Below are 18,347 nucleotides of genomic sequence, written 5' to 3'. Positions count from 1 at the left end.
GCTCACTCTATGGGGGAGTTGTTACAACTGGCTTATGGCACTTTCACACCTCCTGTCCAAATGTCCTCTCTGTTGCATGAATATAGACACCCCACTCATATTTTGTGTTTGGTGAAAAATAATCATTGTCCACAAAACATAGTCTAGGGCTCTAAGTGGCATTTTAATGCAAATGCCATTAAAGGTTCTGCTTATCAAGCAAAAGTAGGTTAGATTTTGCTGTTGATGCCTGCCTCTCCACATAGGCAGAAACAAAAAACAAAAAAAAGCAATCCTCATTCGCGCATACAACACACATGAGCTGGATCGATTTATTGTGCCATGAGAGATATGAGCATGATGGGGAGCTTTCAGGGGGATGGGCCAGTGCGCTGCTGGTGGCTTTCAGGCTCGGTCTGGACATTCTTGCTTTTCTGGAGCACTCATGGCAGCGCGTGAAGCATGTAAAGCGCTTGCTTTTGGAATTTAGAGATAAGAGAATCAGATAGACTAACTGATTAACCTGCAGGATTTTTCATCTACTGCACAGCTTCTATGTTTCTTGTCTTCTGCCTCAAAGTGGAAAAAAAGAGAAGGAAAATAAGCTCTAATTTCAGCAAAAGGTATGGTAAAATTTTTATTTATTACTTAGGTACTAATGTCAAACAAGTGTAAATGTTAATTTAAGCTTAATTTCAGCCTAAATTTAAACCTTGTTTTAAATATTGCTTTTTGTTGTGAGTCACAAGACTTGCAAATTACTTGCATTCAAAAGCAATTGTAGCAAACTTTCTCACAAAGTATTTAATGAAGCAAAGCAGAAGCAGTGACTATTTTCTACAACACTTAAGGTCTCTATCCATTGCAAACCATTCTTTAAAATCACAGCAAAGCACAACTGATTGAGCCTCTAAAAATAACTGAATAAATATGACTGGGGAATGAGTGTGCATATTGTAGATAACATCACATGTGGGCTTGATTCCTAGAAATGTTTTCCAAGTGAAACAATAAAACCACTTCTTGATTTCTAACAGGAGCACTTGAGGATATGTTGCTTAGGTCTTCATTGGCGAAAGGGCCTAAAATGTTCACTTACAGGACTAACTACAAAAAATAAAATAATAACTGCAGACTTAAAAACAAAACCCACCCAGAACAAGATAATTACGGACTAACTTAACACTGGCTTAATCTGACTCTACAAGGTTGGGAATTGGGTTTGAACCAGCTTTCTGAGCTACGTTTTCAACCAGTAAAATTATTAAAGTCAAATGACATGCTACAGAATCAAATGTGCAGGAAGATGATCCTGGAGCATTGTTAATCTGATAGAGTATGTTATATAACTTCCTAAACCATTAAAATGTGAGGCCAGTCCACAGAATGATGGAATATGAAGCCAACAGGTTGTGGTTAAAAGTAATAACCCATAATCAATAATAATACTTAAGTGACTATGAAGAATTTCTCTTATTAGTTATTCATGAAAATTGATTAAAAGAGCTCAATAACTACATGACTGGTAAAAGTTTGATGTTACCTTTTGCGGGCAAACTGTTTCTCTAGTGTAGGCTATGGCCACTAACACAACCAACATGAAGAAACACCAAAATTCACCCTGTTACCATTTCTTATTCAGAAGAGTTCAGGTCTTTTCAGGTCACGTATTTCTAAATAAAAGTCTGTGAAGAATGGTGAAGCTTCTTCTCTCCTCACAATAACAAGAAACAGTAACAGCAAAAAGACTCCTTGTGACGTAATCATTCAGAAACAAAAACTTGGTAAGGTATTTATCAGATGCTAATTTCTGGCATATCAGTCACAGTACAGACATATTTTCTGACTGTGCTTACTTTGTAAATAATACAGGGTGCTCCCTGTACTTTGGGCAAAAGTGATTGAAAACGTTATGTAGTTATTAATTTCACCTCATGTCAACCTGTGCCACCATAGCGGGAGGCATAATGTACACATGCAGCATAACAAAAGTGTGTACATCCTTCATGTTTTTGAAAATATTTTAATTTATCTTTTTTTTTTTTATATCACTGACAATACAGCCTGGCCATGGCCTTCCTGTGCAACTCCATTCAAAAAATTAAAAAAAAATCTCGCTTACAGTCTGGGCTTTCTACTTGACTTGATATTTGACCCGACCAATCAGCGAACAGAAGGAGACGTCGTAACAACAAACACATTTTTTATGTGTTAACTTGAATTGAAATATTAATATAATGTGAACAACCTCCATGTTTCACTTTTTTGAGGGTAGGACAAGGGCTGGTTTTCACCAGGATACTGAAGATATGACACTTTGATACAATGTGAAGTAGTCACAGTTTGTAAATAATTTTGCTCTCCTCTCAAAACACATACAACCCCTGGCAAAAAGTATGGAATCGCCAGTCTTGGATGAGCACTCATTCAGACATTTCATGCTGTAAAACAAACTCGGATCAAAAACATGATACAATTCCAAAGTGCAACTTGGTGGCTTTCAGGAATACTCAAAGAAATTAAGAGAAAACATTGTGGAAGTCAGCGAATGATACTTTTATTGATCAAGCACAGGGAAATAAATATGGAGTCACTCAATTCTGAGGAAAAAAGTGTGAAATCACTCAAATTGGAGGTAAAAAAAAAGGATACACCCAGTCTATTTCCTTTTCCTAAATGGACACCTGCCCCAGATTAGATGTGCCCATTAGTCTACAGTTAAAAACACCTGCAGTCATGACGACTTGGGGGGCTGCTGGACAAAGTGGAGTGGCAAAAACCATGGCTCCAACAAGAGAAATGTCCCTTGAAACAAAAGGGAGGATTGTGAAACTTCTTGAAGTTCACAATCTTTAGCATGGTTGCTAAAGATGTGGGCTGTTCACAGTCAGCTGTATCCAAGATATGGACCAAATACAAACAGCATGGAATGGTTGTTAAAGCCAAGCGTACTGGTAGACCAAGAAAGACATCAAAGCGTCAAGACAAACAACTTAAGGCCATTTGTCTTGAAAACCGAAAAATTACAACTAAACAGATGAAGCATAAATGGGAGGAAGCTGGAGTCAATGTATGTGACTGAACCGTAAGAAATCGCCTAAAGGATATGGGATTTCAATACAGGAAAGATAAACGGAAATCAGCATTGACACCTAAACATAAAAGAACAAGACTCCAATGGGCTAAGGAGAGGCAGTCATGGACTGTGGATGACTGGATGAAAGTTATCTTCAGTGATGAGTCAAGAATCTGCATTGGACAAGGTGATGATCCTGGAACTTTTGTTTGGTGCCGTTCCAGTGAGATTTATGAAGAGGCCTGCCTGAAGAAATCAACCAAATTTCCACAGTCTTTGATGATATGGGGCTGCATGTCAGGCAAAGGCACTGGGGAGATGAATGTGGTTAATTCTTCTATCAATGCACAAGTTTACATTGACATTTTGGACAGTTTTCTCATCCCTTCAATTGAACAGATGTTTGGTGATGATGAAATAATTTTCCAAGATGACAATGCATCGTGCCATATAGGGCAAAAACAGTGAAGGCATTCCTTGAAGAAAGACACATTCAGTCGATGTCATGGCCTGCAAATAGTCCAGATCTCAACACAATTGAAAACCTGTGGTGGAGATTGAAAAAAATGGTCCACAAGATGGCTCCGACCTGCAAAGCTGATCTGGCAACTGCTATCAAAGAAGGTTGGCACCAAATTGATGCAGAATACTGTTTTTCACTCATCACGTCCATGCCTCAGAGACTGAAAGCCGTTATTAAAGCCAAAGGTGGTGCAACTAAATACTAGTGATGTATTTTGAATGGTCTTTTGTTTATGTGTTTTTCATGATTCCACACTTTTTTCCTCAGAATTGAGTGACTCCATATTTATTTCCCTGTGTTTGGTCAATAAAAGTATTATTCGCTGACTTCCACAATGTTTTTTCTTCATTTCTTTGAGTATTCCTGAAAGCCACCAAGTTGCACTTTGGAATGACCTTATTATTGTGTCATGTTTTTGATCTGAGTTTGTTTTACAAGGTGGGATGACTGAATGAGTGCTCATCCAAGACTGGTGATTCCATACTTTTTGCCAGGGGTTGTAGCTATTAATGTCTACACCAAAGTGAATACAGCCCTGACTATGTTGAATGTTTGGCAATGCCCCACAGATGTTCATTAGGCTTCAAGTCTGCAGACATGCTTAGTCAGCCCAGCACTTGTACGCTCCGTTGCTTTAGGAAGGTAGTGGCCATCTTGGAGGTGTGTTTGGGATAGTTATCATGTTGGAATACGGAGAGGATCATGTTTGGCTTCAAGATGTCACAGTACAAGTTGGAAATCATAGCTCCCTTAATTAACTTTACCTCCCCATGGCTGGCATCACCATGACACTCCCACCATTGTGCTTGACTGCAGGACAAACTGGTCTTTGTTTTTTTCACCATTTTGCCACTAGTCATGCTTGACATCATCTGAACCAGAAAGCTTTTTCTTAGTTTTGTCAGACTGCAGAACCTGGTTTCAATAATCTATGTTTTTTGTCTGATTGTGTTCAACAAACTGTTTGCATGCTTTCTTGTGCATCTTCTTTAGAAGACACTTTCAACAGGCATCCAGAGCAATTTGATGCAATGTGAGATGAATGGTCTGAGCACTAGCAGGCAGACACAGCACCTCTTCAACCTCTTCAGCAATGCAAGCAGTACTCGTGTCTATTTTCAAAAGACAACCTCTCAATATGATGCTGAGCACGTGTGCTGAACTTCTTTGATCAAATGTGGCAAAACCTGTTCTGACTGAAACCTCTTCTGTTAAACCACTGGATGGTCCAGCTCGGGTTCAGCGTGATGGCAATCTCCTCAAAGCCTCGGCCATCTTTTTGTAAAGCAAACAATTGCTTTTTTTTTTTTCATGTCAGATCCTCAGAGAGGTTTTGCCATGAGGGGCAATGTTGAACTTCCAGTGACCAGTATGAGCGAGTGTGAGAGCAGTAACACTAAATTTAGCACACCTGATCCCTATTCACACCTGAGACCTTGCAACACTAACAAGTCACACAACACTGGGGAGGGAGAATGGCTAGTTGGACACAATTAACAAATTTTCACTCACTATTGAGTGCCTGCAGTTTAGACATTAATGGCTATATATATATATATATATATATATATATATATATATATATATATATATATATATATATATATATATATATATATATGTATACAGCCATACATATGTGTGTTGAGTTATTTTGAGAAAGCAGCAAATTTACATTGTCATAAAAGCCTTAGACTGGGTATTTCACATTACATTCAGTTCCCATATTCAGTATTATATCCTTTTTGTGAGATTCTGCATCTGAATGTAGCTTATTAATCATAAAAGATGGGAAAAACTGTGCTCCACTTTTGCAATGTGACATTAACCAGGCAGATATTGGATTTGTGAGGAAGTAAGGGTTGAGTGTGACTACCTCTGACAGAGAAGAGCTCAATGAGCACAGCAAGAAACCACAGTGTGAATCTCAAACAGGTCCATGTGCACTCTGCAACAATACAAGATCTTTGCAAAGAAATTACTTCTCTGCACTTATTTTCACTTTTACCAGTTTACAACATCATTATGTCCGGACTGCAGACCACTACGTTTTGAAATATAAATGTATCAGTAACACATTAAACCTATCTTTTAATTTAAAAAATAAATAAAAAATGCATTTTTTTAATTGATTTGCATCATGAAGAAAAGTCACAGACATTAGCCAGTAGTTTTAAAATCCGCCTGCAAATCCTCGATACTCATCAGCTCAGTAATAATGAGGGTGCATCTCTTTTCTGACCAGAAAATCACCTCTCTTCAACCTTTATGGTGATTATTGCTCACTCGCCCCATTTAACAGTCTGCAAGCAATATTAATTGATATTAAAATTTTGACTGTCATAATCTCCTTGATTAAATAACCTATAACACCTGTATTTAATTGCCACCACACCCCCTCACACGCAGACCATAATCTGTCATAGTATGTCAAATCCTTTTAGGTGAAAGTCCTGCATCAATTTTAAAATGTGCTTTAAAAACCCAGTTTTAATAGCTGAGTTTGCATCTGCTTTAGGTCTGTGGTTTATGTGATGCAGATGATTGAATTATACACTTTATTTTTACTCTCACATAATCAATGCCATCCTATGTTGATGTTTGACAGCCGCAATATTTTCCATGTCAACAAAAAAAAAAAAAGTGGTAACAGTGGCAGATTATCTAAACAGAGCTTACCGAATTGGGAAAAAAATGATAGATAACATAAAATGTTCATTTACTTTTTAAATGAAAATTGATGAATGGGATTAATATGCGCTGCTGACATATTTTATATAAAACAGGATTATTATTCGCTGGTGGCTGCAGGGAAATGTTAGACGTGATTTAGTTTTATCAAACTGTGTGCCAATTTTTCTGTTCCGAAGTCATTCATTTGATTTAGATGCATTCTAGGGCTAACTGTGATGCTGAAAAGTAAAAACCTTGCTTCATTTTCAGCTTTCAAGAAGCCACTGAAAGGTTGTCAGTCAAAACTGACTGATATTTAGAACATAATTTAATCTACAAAAACAACCTGGTTGCGTCTCATGAAAAATAAGCCCAGAACATGATACTCCCACCACCACGTTTCACTGTGGGTGTGGTGCTTCTTTGGTAATATCTATTGTTGTTTTCAGTGTCAAACTTTTTGGAAATTGATTTTTGGTTTCATCTTTATCAGCTTTTTTTAAAATTTTTTTACTAGACTCTTTTCTTTACTGATACCTTTGTACAAAAATTGGAAAACTTTTCTGAAAACGTAGGCCACTGCTCGATTTCAATGAATATAAGAAATATCTAACTAGCTGAACCTTTTTTCAGGCTGATCCAAGTTGCTTCAAGAATGCACATTTTTAAAAATTGAATCCAAATGTATTTAAGGCACAGATTTTTGTTTTTGCTTAAGGCTGTTCACACATATGCAGCTGGGTTACTTAAGATTTTTTATGTTTTCCTCCAACATATTGGTCTGTTTATCAATTAAACTGTATAGCATAAATGCCACCAGAATCTTCATTTTAACTTCACAGAAATGTTGAAATTTCATAGAAGTGTGAACATATTTAAGATCCACCAATGATTCCCCCCCCCCGCCCCCCCCCATCAAATATTGTAAAGTGCCAAAGTAAAAATTTCTCATCAATGCTGACATTTAATGCTGTGGCATACCAGACTGTCTGTCTAAAATGTTTGCGCTTAGACAAAATGCTTGAATATCCTGTTTTCCTAAATGGAAATTCCCTGTTCGTGTGAACTGAAAAGACACATGTCCAAAGTTTATCAGTACCAAAGAGAACATTTCATATGACTATGAGGAAAGCAACTCATGAACGACACTGTTATGTCATCCAGCAGAGTTCAGTAGGATAGGAGAAAGCTGAACAAAACATAAGACATGCTCACAAAATGATTCAACGTATATTTGGTGGCATCACAGGTATGGATCTCGAACACGGATTCTACCGGCATGTGGACGTCCCGGACCACGTTCACTACATCGTTGCCTTCTTCGTCTTAGTGATCGGAGCAGTGGGAGTTTCTGGGAATGCCTTGGTCATGTATGCTTTTTCTTGGTAAGCAAACTGATTATTATTGAGATGTATTTATTTATTTATTTATTTATTTATTTATTAGTCTTTCAGTAAACTACTTGTCTGGTTACAGTGGACAATAATGTGATATTATATTTGGACTTTTAAGGACTTATTTCAGCTGCGCATCATCACGGTGGAGTGGTCATACAATAAATACCTTTATTGAATTTTAGGATTGAGGAATATCTGAAATACTTAATCTGTGTAGTGTCCAAAGTATACAAGCCAAAACATTTACAGTCATTAAAAAAAATCGCAAACATATTTTTCCAATTTATACATATGGAGATTTAAATAAATAAAAGTTATTGATACTAAGAAATTTAAATAATGTAACCAAACTGAAAAGGCACGAGCTTTATGCTTTCTTCATGGTGAAGAAAGCATTAAAAGCATTAAAACTTTTCTTTTAAAATGAGGTTTTCTGGTCAGAAATACGATAGGACATCTGACATTTAATCCTACATTAAGTAGCTAAAATTGCACACAAGTGGATATAACAAGTTTATTTAGGTTTTTTGTGCTTTACACCAACCAAATGTTTTAGGAAAAACAGAACATAGATAAGGTTTACTGTATAATACATCAACTTCATACTATTTTATTGCTTTGTAAAATAGTGACATTTTATATGCAACATTTCAAACTTGGTGTCTTTCAGCGACAAGAAACTCCGGACACCTCCCAACTTCTTCATCATGAACCTGGCCATCAGCGACTTCCTGATGGCCATCACACAGTCACCAATCTTTTTTGTTAACTGCCTCTATAAGGGGTGGATTTTTGGGGAAACAGGTATATTGTTTATCATTGTCTTCAATAGCTTGTGCATCATTAGAAAAAAAGTAAATATAAACATAATTTAATTTATTGTTTATGAACAGAATGTTTCATACAAAGCTAAGTTTCTCTAACATATTCGGTTTTGGGAGCAGATTTTTCTTGCAGTAAGTAAAATGTGAAGATGAGGCTACTTTGTGTTTAAGATATTAGTAACTTTAAGCATGCTCCCTAAAAGCAGAAAGTTTCTGGTGCTCATGTAAAAAGAAAAATGTTACTAAACAGTTTCCTTCCATGTTTATCCCGACACAGGCTGTAAAATCTATGCCTTCTGCGGGGCTTTGTTTGGAATCGCCTCGATGATAAACCTTCTCGCCATCTCTATAGACCGGTACATAGTAATCACCAAGCCTCTGCAGTCCATAGCCTGGACTTCGACAAGACGTACTTGCCTCATAATTGCCCTTGTGTGGTTTTATTCACTTGCTTGGAGCCTTGCACCGCTTTTGGGGTGGAGTGAGTACATTAGTCATTTCAGCAATATTTTCAAATCACCATTACTCGTGCTGCTTTATGCTTTCTTTGTGTTGAACTTCTTTCCAAAGGCTCCTACATCCCCGAGGGCCTGATGACCTCCTGCACCTGGGACTATGTGACGTCTACTCCAGCCAATAAAAGTTACACTTTGATGTTGTGCTGCTTCGTATTCTTCGTCCCTCTGGGCATCATATCCTACTGTTACTTGTGCATGTTCCTGGCAATTCGTCATGCAAGCAGGTAAAAAAAAAACGCTTTGCTGCCCATTTGACCCCACATTTTTTTTATTAAAATTGCAACTTGTTCTATTTTTAACCATTATTTATGAAGCAGGTGTATAATAAATTTGCATTTTGTTCCAGTTTTATCTCACACTCAAGAATTCAGATATTAATTTCGCAAGTCTTCTAGAATCACTAAAAAGCCTTGCAAAATACCTCAAGCTTTGTCAAACTGGATGAAGAGCACAGATGGCCTGTGGCAAACTTTAAGTAGGACTTCTTGTGATTTTATCTTTTTCATGACTTTTCTCGTTGCCATACTTCCATATAGACCATATTTTTTGGATCGCACAACTAATACTTGTCCTGTCGCCAGATTGTCCCACCTGACCTGTGGATCTCTGCAGAACCTTATAAAACATATATTTACTCATCGCTTAAAGGCATTTTTGTAAAGAAAACCTGGGTTTTATTTAGGATTAACAGAATAAAAGGGGCTACAAACATGCATCACACTTTTCATTTTTTATGCTCCTTTCCTTTTAAACTGTGGCTGTAATTTGTGTGACAAAATATAATGTTGCTGCTCAAAACAGCTGGAGCTGAGACAAACATGGCTGCTGTAAAGATGTTAAGGAAAGTAAACAAAATCTGCAAAGCCTGGTGTGTGAAAAAGCAGCAATTTTCTAATTGTGGCTCTTATGTAAGGCTTTTATACAAGGGTTGCAAATAAAGGCATGAGGTATGTTGTGTATCACCATTCCAATATACATTTTATTTGTTGAACTTATTCATATTGTTGCATACTTTTTTTGGATTTCGTGGTGTATTAATCTGCACCTTTCCTGTTTTAAATGTTCAGAGATGTTGAGCAGCTGGGCTCTCAGGTGAGAAAGTCGACCCTGATCCAACAGCAGTCTATCAGGACTGAGTGGAAGTTGGCAAAGATTGCCTTTGTGGTGATCATAGTGTTCGTACTGTCCTGGTCACCCTATGCGTGTGTCACTCTCATCGCCTGGGCTGGGTAAATATAAAACCTTCACCTTTTGGTGGAAATATTTATTTTGATAGTCTAAGCTCTTTTTGGTCATTGTTTACGAACACTATTCAATCTCAGTAAATGCATGCTTACATTTGTCAACACACTGTGTTCTAGGTATGCACACATCCTCAATCCATACTCTAAAGCTGTCCCTGCGGTTATTGCCAAAGCATCTGCCATCTACAACCCTTTCATCTATGGAATCACTCACTCCAGATACAGGTAGCAACACTTTAGCTAACTGTTAAGTTAACTAAGGAAACTATTTCAGCGAATGATCAGAAAATATTTCAACAGGGACACCCTGGCAGAGAAGGTCCCCTGTCTACACTTCCTGGCCAATGCCCCTAAAAGGAATTGCATATCAGTGTCAAACAGCAAGTCCTACATAAGGGACTCGGTGCTTAGCCATCAGTCATCAGTCTCCAAATCACAGTTTCAGAGAGTTTCCTCCATGTCTACAACAGACACAGTGAGTATGAGCCCTGCAGGCTTTTGTATTCTATTTATATTGACAGAACAGCATGCAATCACTGTTTTTTTTACAGAAAACAACTCATAAAGAGATAACTCTAGACATGAGATTAAAAAAAATGGCATTAAAGGCAACACTTTATTTGACAGGGTATGGATAAGACTGACATGACACTGTCATGAACATGAAGGAGACTTTATGAATGTTTATGACTGTTGTCATGAAGTGTCATTCGGTAAATAATGACACCGAATGTTATACACATTAAATGGACTTTTAAAGTTGCATTAAAAGTCCATTAAAGTGCCAACTTTGTATTATTTTGTAAATAATGACACTTTAATGCAAAGCTAGCACTTTTAATTGACTTTTAATGCAACCTTTAGAACAACTTTGCATTAAAAGTGTCATTATTTACCAAATGGCACTTCATGACAACAGTCACAGACATTTATAAAGACTCTTTTATGTTCATACCAGGTGTTATGTCATCCTTATGACAGTGTCATATTGTCGTATCAGTCTTATGCACACCCCGTCAAATAAAGTGTTACCCCATAAAATGTTTTTGTAAGTTAGAGTGTAGAAACACTAATAACTGCTAAGATTTCTTCTTTTCTTTTTTTTTTTAATGATTATGTTTCAGTTAATATTAAGCTGTAATGCACACCAGAGAAAATAACACCAATGCTTATATTTTCTGCTTGATTCACTTGTGATTCTGATGAAGATGCAAAAGGTGTTGAAATGTTGGTCTCGGTAAGCTACATCTGGACATATCTTTAATGTCTCGTTTACACACTTCCAAGTTGGTTTTGAATGTGAATAGAACAAAAGCAATTGTTTTTATTTTGTTTGTGTTTTTTGCCTTCATGAAGGCTATCATAGATTTCTCTATTGATTACCATTGCCCTAGGTAAACAAATTGAACAACCATAAACAAACACATAAGAGGGCTGTAAACTGGATCAAGAGCTCTCTTTTAAAATTCACAGCACAAATTTGGTTTGAAATCTGCTAGTGGAGATGAGGTTTTACAACACATTCTGATTCTCCCTCAAAGCCAGAAATCCTGAAATGTCTTTCAGGAATTTCCTATCTCTGTTTGATCATGGAGGCGTTCTGTATATGAGTGCTTTGGCCAAATGTCTTCAGTCACTGAATACTGTTTACCACTGTGCCTTGAGGTTTGTAACCGGCTGCAGACGGCTCATCATTGCACACAAAAGCTTCTATTGGCCTCTGAGTGTACGGAGATATATTCATTTGACTAAACTCTGCTTAGCCTGGCTTACTCTTACTTAAATTCTCTCCAACAAAGATCTAACGCTGGCTATTCTTTTCACTCCAAAACTATTTTTGTTTCGTTTGAAATGTTTCCCTTTTTCCGTTTGGATGAAAAAAGAGAAACGTTCAGCATTTTGGCTTCTACGACGTGGAATAATCGTCAGTCTGAACTCAAGATGCTAAATCCTATTTCTTTGGAATTATTTCAAACTATTCTTAAAGTAACAAGAACCTATTAACCATCATTAATGCTCTTTAATAGTTTTTGAGTTGTTTGTTTTGTTGGGGTTTTTTTTTATATGGTTTTAATGTTCTAATTGCCTCAAGTATCTTTGATCTGTGTAACCGTTCTGTGTGCTGTAGACCTTTTATATTCAGTCGTTTTGTAAATTGCAAAATACATGAAAGTACTACTTTACAGACTCTAAGATTTAAAAATTGACATGCTTGATAACATGAAAACCACACATTAAGCAGCTATGACTAAACATTTAGGTTCAGTTTGTATAAAGTCAATTGAAAAATTTATGAATATGAACTTTTTGAGGTTTTAATGATTTTAGTAAATGCTTTCCTTAACTTAAATTCCCCTCATTTCAAGCAGGTTTGCAGTGATGTGGAGCTGGATTCCATGGATCAGAGTCGTTGTGCTAAGACAGATTATTCTCCTGCTGCTGCGAAGGTCAAAGAACGTTACACTTTAACTAAACAGTTCAAGGAGAAGGAATGTCTAAGTCAGGAAAAGGTAATGTTGGTGCTCATCAATGTAGTTACTAATTTTAAATTTTGACGGCTACAGAAGCGTCTTCAGAAGTAATGTTCTCTCTCTTTGCTTTGCATTTTGTTTTAGGCTGCTTTTCCAGAGAAAACGTCACCGAAAAATCTTTCGTCAGTATATCACATCAGTTAATCAAGAGAATAGATGCTCTTAGCTTGGAGGGAGGAGAACCTTGAAAGCTGAACAACACAGAGAAAGCGGGACGAAGAATAAAGCATTTCAAAGTGAAGACGCTGAGGCACAGCAGCCCCGGAAAGAGAAAAACAAGGATGAGTCACGGGTGCTAGAAACTTTGGACAATCATGTATGTCTTTTCCCCCTGAGAGGTCAGGTCCAACTCAATGAAAAGCCTCTAGTTATATAACAAGAGAGCATGGTGCACAAAGCCTGCAAGGAGAATCTGATTGTTTGTTTACAACCTCTGGACTGTTCTGATCAGCAAATAAAGACTGCAACGTTTCTGAAGCACAAGTTTCAACACAGCTTATCCCAAAAAGATTTGATCCACGTTTCCAGACGTTTAAACTGAAGAGCAGCAAGTAAAGCTCTTTTCACCAAAGACGCAATGTCTACCTTCATTAGGATATGTGAAAAATTTTATTTAACTATTTTATGTGTGTGCTTACATAAAAAGCAAATTCCTTTGTTCTTTGTGAAATCATGTGCACTACAAAATAAAAATATTAACTTTTTTTCTTTGCGTTTTCCATGTTCAGCCTCAACACACGCAAAAGAAATATGAGGCTATTTTTGTATTTTGATTTGAAAGAGCCAAGTTCAAAATACTTCAGCATATTAATATCTAATATATGTGAATAAACCAATAACTGTACCTATCTGGAAATATTTATTCTGTAGACAAGCTTACATTCCTAGTTTAGTTTATAGCTAAAATCTGGTCTAAGGAAAGCTCCCATACTTACCAAAAAAGACATGAAAAATCAAGTGTATTTTACTGATGTGTAATTTCACACAAGAAAAGCTGCAACAGCTGTCTCTGTGAATTTCGGAAGCCAGTCTTGTTACAGGTCTAGTTGATTCAGTATTTTTTATTTTTTTAAATTAACTGTTGAATGTCTAGTAAAGATAATTTCTTGCAGCTACATTCTGAAGATCAACGCATGTCTGCTTTTCTTGAATGTGTTCTCTCTTATCCTAGTTTTGAAAAGTGAAAAAAAGAAGTAATGGTAAACCAGATTTTTATCCATGTGAAACAAGATAATCATGGATAATTAAACGTTTCTAGAAGCTTAGGTCAACTTGAGAAAGAAAGGACAGCAAACATTTAAAATAACTTGTTCAAGTTATATTTATTTCATATAAATTTCACTCATTCTGACACTTGTAACTTTAAACATTTAGTGTGAATTCATTTCTCTGCAGCATATAATGCATTATATGTCTTTCATATAATGCATTAAAACCAAGACAGGGTGCTTGCTCATTTAGGTATAATAATCTGAAGGCATGTAACAGATCCTCAGATGAATATCTTGTGCAGCTGAGTGATTCAAAAAAATTACACAGGGGGATTTAGCTGCTGGACTCCCAGTAAATCTCCAGGCACATTCTCACAAACGTCTTTCAGGACATCCTGGTCATTACATTTCTTGTTTTTATGAAACAAGGAATGGAATGAAGATTTCATACATGTATGTTTGTTGGCAAGAGGCTAGAATCTTTACAGTCCAAGCTATAAAATTCTATAGATAGCTGAATGTATCACATTTACAGGAATTGTGAGGATCATTTTGGCCACTAGAGGGCATGTCAACACTGTCACTGAAGTCTACTTTGACACAGAAACACTCAGCAGTGCAGCAAGTAAATTTAAACCCAAATTTTATTTACACACACTGCGTCAAAATACAAAAACATTTCTCGCTGTCTGACATTAAATTAGGCTAATAATTTTTAATCACTATTTGCTGAATGTCAGACTAATGGGAGAGCGATTTTTTTCCTGCTGCCTCTCCTATTCACAATTTACAGTCTATAGTTTTCTCATTTCTCATGTTTCCCTCCAAATGTAAAGACTTCAATTTTAGTTTCATTTGACCAAATGATATTTATCCAAAACATATTGTCTGCGTCCCTGAAAACTTTTGCGAATTGTCATTTTAACTCAAGTGGAAACAAACTTTGGTTCTGCAGCAGGACAATGATCCAAAGCAGACCACAATTTCCACCTCTGAAAGTCTGAAGAAAAACAAAATGAGGACTCTGAAGTGGCCTAGTCAAAGTCCTGCCCTTAATCCTATTGAGATGCTGTGGAATGACCTTAAAAAGCTGTTCCAGTTCAAGAAAACATTCAAATGTGGCTGAGTTAGAACAATTCTGCAAAGATGAAAGTGATAAAGTTCTATAAAACACTCATTGCAAGTCGTCACAAACACATGATTGCAATTTTACGAGCAAAGGTTCACCCAACCAGTTATCAGGTTTAGGTGACAATCACTTTTTCCCCACAGGGTTCCCCCCCCCCCCACACATGTAATAATAAACACCTTCATTTAAAATTGCATTTTGTGTTTACTTGTGTACTCTTTGGCTAATATTTAAATTTGTTTGATGTTCTCAAATGCTTAAAATCAGGAAGTGGGAAAACCATTTTTCACACCATGATAAATAAATATTTAGTTTCAACTCAACATTTAGAGACATCCAAACATTTTTACCAAAACAACACATGGAATATTTAACAGCTTTTTGTGCTAAAACAAAGTCTTCATGCCGTACCAACATGGATCATAAGATTAGTTCTTGAAGACTGTGTGGAACTGGATTTATTCGAAACTAATGATACTTGCAGTCACATTGTTTCACCTTTTGAAAGGCATCAGTCTGCTGACAGTGGAGCACGTTGCACGGAGAGGATGGCATACGTTGTGTCTGACTTCTACACTGAGGTATTTACTGGAAAGCATGACTTCACTGTGCACGGATGCAGCAGAGAATGCCAACTCTTTGTCAGAGTTTTAAAGACTTCTTCCATAACGATGTGTAAAAGTTAGATTCTCTATAGAGTCTAACCTTCTAATAGGAAAATGCCAATGAGTATTTTCAAATGAGTAATTCTAGTGCAGGCATAAAAATATCCCAAGGCAAACATTGAAAAATAAAGAATAACATTAATAAGATGGTTTTCATTTACATCAAACATCGCTTCTGTCAGGCTGCCCCAGGGCAGCTGTGGCTACTATCCAGTAGCTTGCCACCATCAGCGTGTGAGTGCGTGCGTGAATGGGTGAAGCGCTTTGGGCTTGATAAGGCGCTCTACAAGTACAAAGCCAGTTACCATCAATACAACGAGAGGGAGGGAGAAAATCAAAATGAGTTAACATTATCTTCTAAATGACAAGAATATGTGGGTAAAAGTCTAATGTCTTTTTATGGATACTGAAACAGTGCTCTAATGGTGAGATGCACTAAATCTATAGCTTAAGCCTGACCTTCTGATAATACAATTCTTTGCAAAAATTACATGGATCTTACTCCAGAATATAAACTTTATCTGTAAGTCAAAATAAGAAGAATCGTGTAAAAGACGAGATATAGTAATCTGGATTTCCCCTGTCAAATCCAAACAATTTAATGTGACAAGCACAATTATATGACTGTTAATGCATGTTAGATTATTAATGCATGAAATTATATTTTCAACCCTGATTGCCAAACACAAAACAAAGTGCTTTCAAAAACATGCTGTTTGTTGATAATTACTGAAAAATGCTGGTGTTGAAGTTTTTATGCATTTAAAGAATCTGAAAAAAAAAAAAAAAACATTCAGCGTTAGACATGCCGGTAACTGGTCAAAGCAAATCAAGAGAAGATTGAGGGATTTTAATTCCTTCAAATCACATCTTCCCTAATTTTCTTTAATCACCAGATTTTCTAAGTACTGAAACTTGATGACAGATTTTACCTAAGGAGTGTATAACTAAAATTCTAATAGTATGGTTCCTGCAAAGTTTACAATTTGAATTAATTTTTAGCCAATTTTGAAAGTGTAAATACAACATGTTTCTATTGTGGTCATTGTTGAAATATTTAACAGACAAAAAACACAAAATGAATGGAGAGAAACCAGATGGATGGATGCAGAGCTGACCCCAGGCAAAATAGACCTAAGCAGCTGCTTAGAGCTACCAGACCTACAACCCTCCATAAATGCTTACATTTTAACATAGACCATAGCGTAGATTTTAACATTTGTTTATTGAAAATGAGAACACAATCAAATTTGACCTAACAGTTTCTGCATAGATAAATTAAAGGATTTAAAATGGCCACACATGCAGATTTGAGATTAAAAGGAACCCACACAAATCACTTTGTAAAAGTGTAAAAAATAATTTTCATAGATTAACTGTTGTCTTACCACATCGACAATATGATGTTATAAGCTTAATCTTTGTGCTTGAGTTCAATTTGTTCACACATACATCTCAGAAAATATCACCCATTATCAGTGATTGTTTTTAAGTTAAGCCAGTTAAGCTTGGGCTCCTCCCCCAGATTCCACCAAACTGGTATTAAAACACTGGTTCATGGTTATGTTCTAAGCAGGAAGAGGGGCCCCTGAAGCCCCGTGCAACCTTGGACCAGCCCTGTTACATACTGTATTTTTGAAATCCATACACTGTTATCTAGAAATGCTAGGTGCCCTATATATTTAATAGATTTTACACTCTAAACCCTGTTGTCAAACTTAAAGCTGCAGCGTGCAACTTCTATAAAAATATGTTCTTTTTAAAATATATTTATTAAAATGATTATTATGTCTTGACAGTATAAGACCGCTAGACTGTGAAAAAGTCAAGCTCCTCTGCCTTCTCCCAGTGTTCCCACTAACTGCAGAAATGCACCATTCAGTCAAGAACAACCAATCAGAGCCAGGGGGAGAGTCTTAATTCTGTCAATCACTCTTGTGTACATGCTGCTCACCCTCCTCCCTTTGCTCTTTGCTATGGTGCAGGTGATGTACCACAGCATAGCCTGCCTCTAATGCTAAGGCTTGTTAGCATAGCCACCAGATTAATGGTTTTCCTGGACCGTGAGTTGTTTTTTCACCATTAGCACACTTGGCAGCATGTGTCTCCTCTTGATTGACAGCACTAAGACCTTCCTCCTGGCTCTGATTGGTTGGATTGTGCATTTCGTCAGATGGCAATAGAAGCTCAGAAAGGAGGTGGGAGAGCTAGAACTTTTTACAGATTATCTCTCTCTCTCTCTATGACATTATCACTAAATAGTGACAATTTTAACAAATATGGAAAAAAGAATATTTAACATATTTTTGTAAACGATACATACCGCAACTTTAGTCAAATAGCCAAAAGATAACAATCCACCAAGCAACCGCACACTTTTTTTTTTCCTTCTCGTTAATGAGAAAAAAGTCACACTACAACAGTGAAGCTAAACCCTCCGCTAGACGTTTATAAAGCGACTTTCCGCGCTTAGCTTTGCCTCATGCAGGTCAGTCAGTGCGTTTTGTTCCTGTCCCACCTTCAGGACAAGCCTCTGCCTGCCTGCCTGTCTGCCTGCAGTCGTGCTGCCCCCAGCCT

The 18,347-nt window shown here is 36.8% G+C and overlaps 1 protein-coding gene across 2 annotated transcripts; it reads left to right on the top strand.

Moving 5' to 3' along the window:
* Positions 1-351: 351 nt before the first annotated feature.
* Positions 352-13,469, top strand: opn4xa (opsin 4xa). Of its 2 annotated transcripts, none has more exons than XM_008424246.3 (10): positions 352-602; positions 7,501-7,636; positions 8,319-8,452; positions 8,750-8,953; positions 9,043-9,214; positions 10,058-10,219; positions 10,352-10,459; positions 10,535-10,709; positions 12,601-12,744; positions 12,850-13,469. In XM_008424246.3, exons 2-10 carry the CDS (start codon positions 7,503-7,505, stop codon positions 12,907-12,909), a joined length of 1,293 nt encoding a protein of 430 aa, XP_008422468.2. In that variant the 5' UTR covers positions 352-602; positions 7,501-7,502; the 3' UTR covers positions 12,910-13,469. The 2 variants fall into 2 exon arrangements, with proteins under 2 accessions (XP_008422468.2, XP_081469479.1); XM_081613353.1 differs by having other exon boundaries at positions 355-602; positions 12,604-12,744.
* Positions 13,470-18,347: the final 4,878 nt, after the last annotated feature.

Source organism: Poecilia reticulata, chromosome 12, assembly GCF_904066995.2.
Source record: "Poecilia reticulata chromosome 12, P_reticulata-male-v2, whole genome shotgun sequence".
Lineage (NCBI taxonomy): Eukaryota > Metazoa > Chordata > Actinopteri > Cyprinodontiformes > Poeciliidae > Poecilia > Poecilia reticulata.
The sequence above is the reverse complement of the archived record's forward strand: the minus strand, read 5'-3'. Positions and strand labels throughout refer to the sequence as shown.

Excerpts from the sequence above, each read along its gene's own strand:
- opn4xa (XM_008424246.3), top strand. The coding sequence starts at position 7,503 with ATGGATCTCGAACACGGATTCTACCGGCATGTGGACGTCCCGGACCAC. Across the intron at positions 9,215-10,057 it reads GCAATTCGTCATGCAAGCAG|AGATGTTGAGCAGCTGGGCT; the intron begins GTAAAAAAAAAA and ends TTAAATGTTCAG. Across the intron at positions 12,745-12,849 it reads AATGTCTAAGTCAGGAAAAG|GCTGCTTTTCCAGAGAAAAC; the intron begins GTAATGTTGGTG and ends ATTTTGTTTTAG.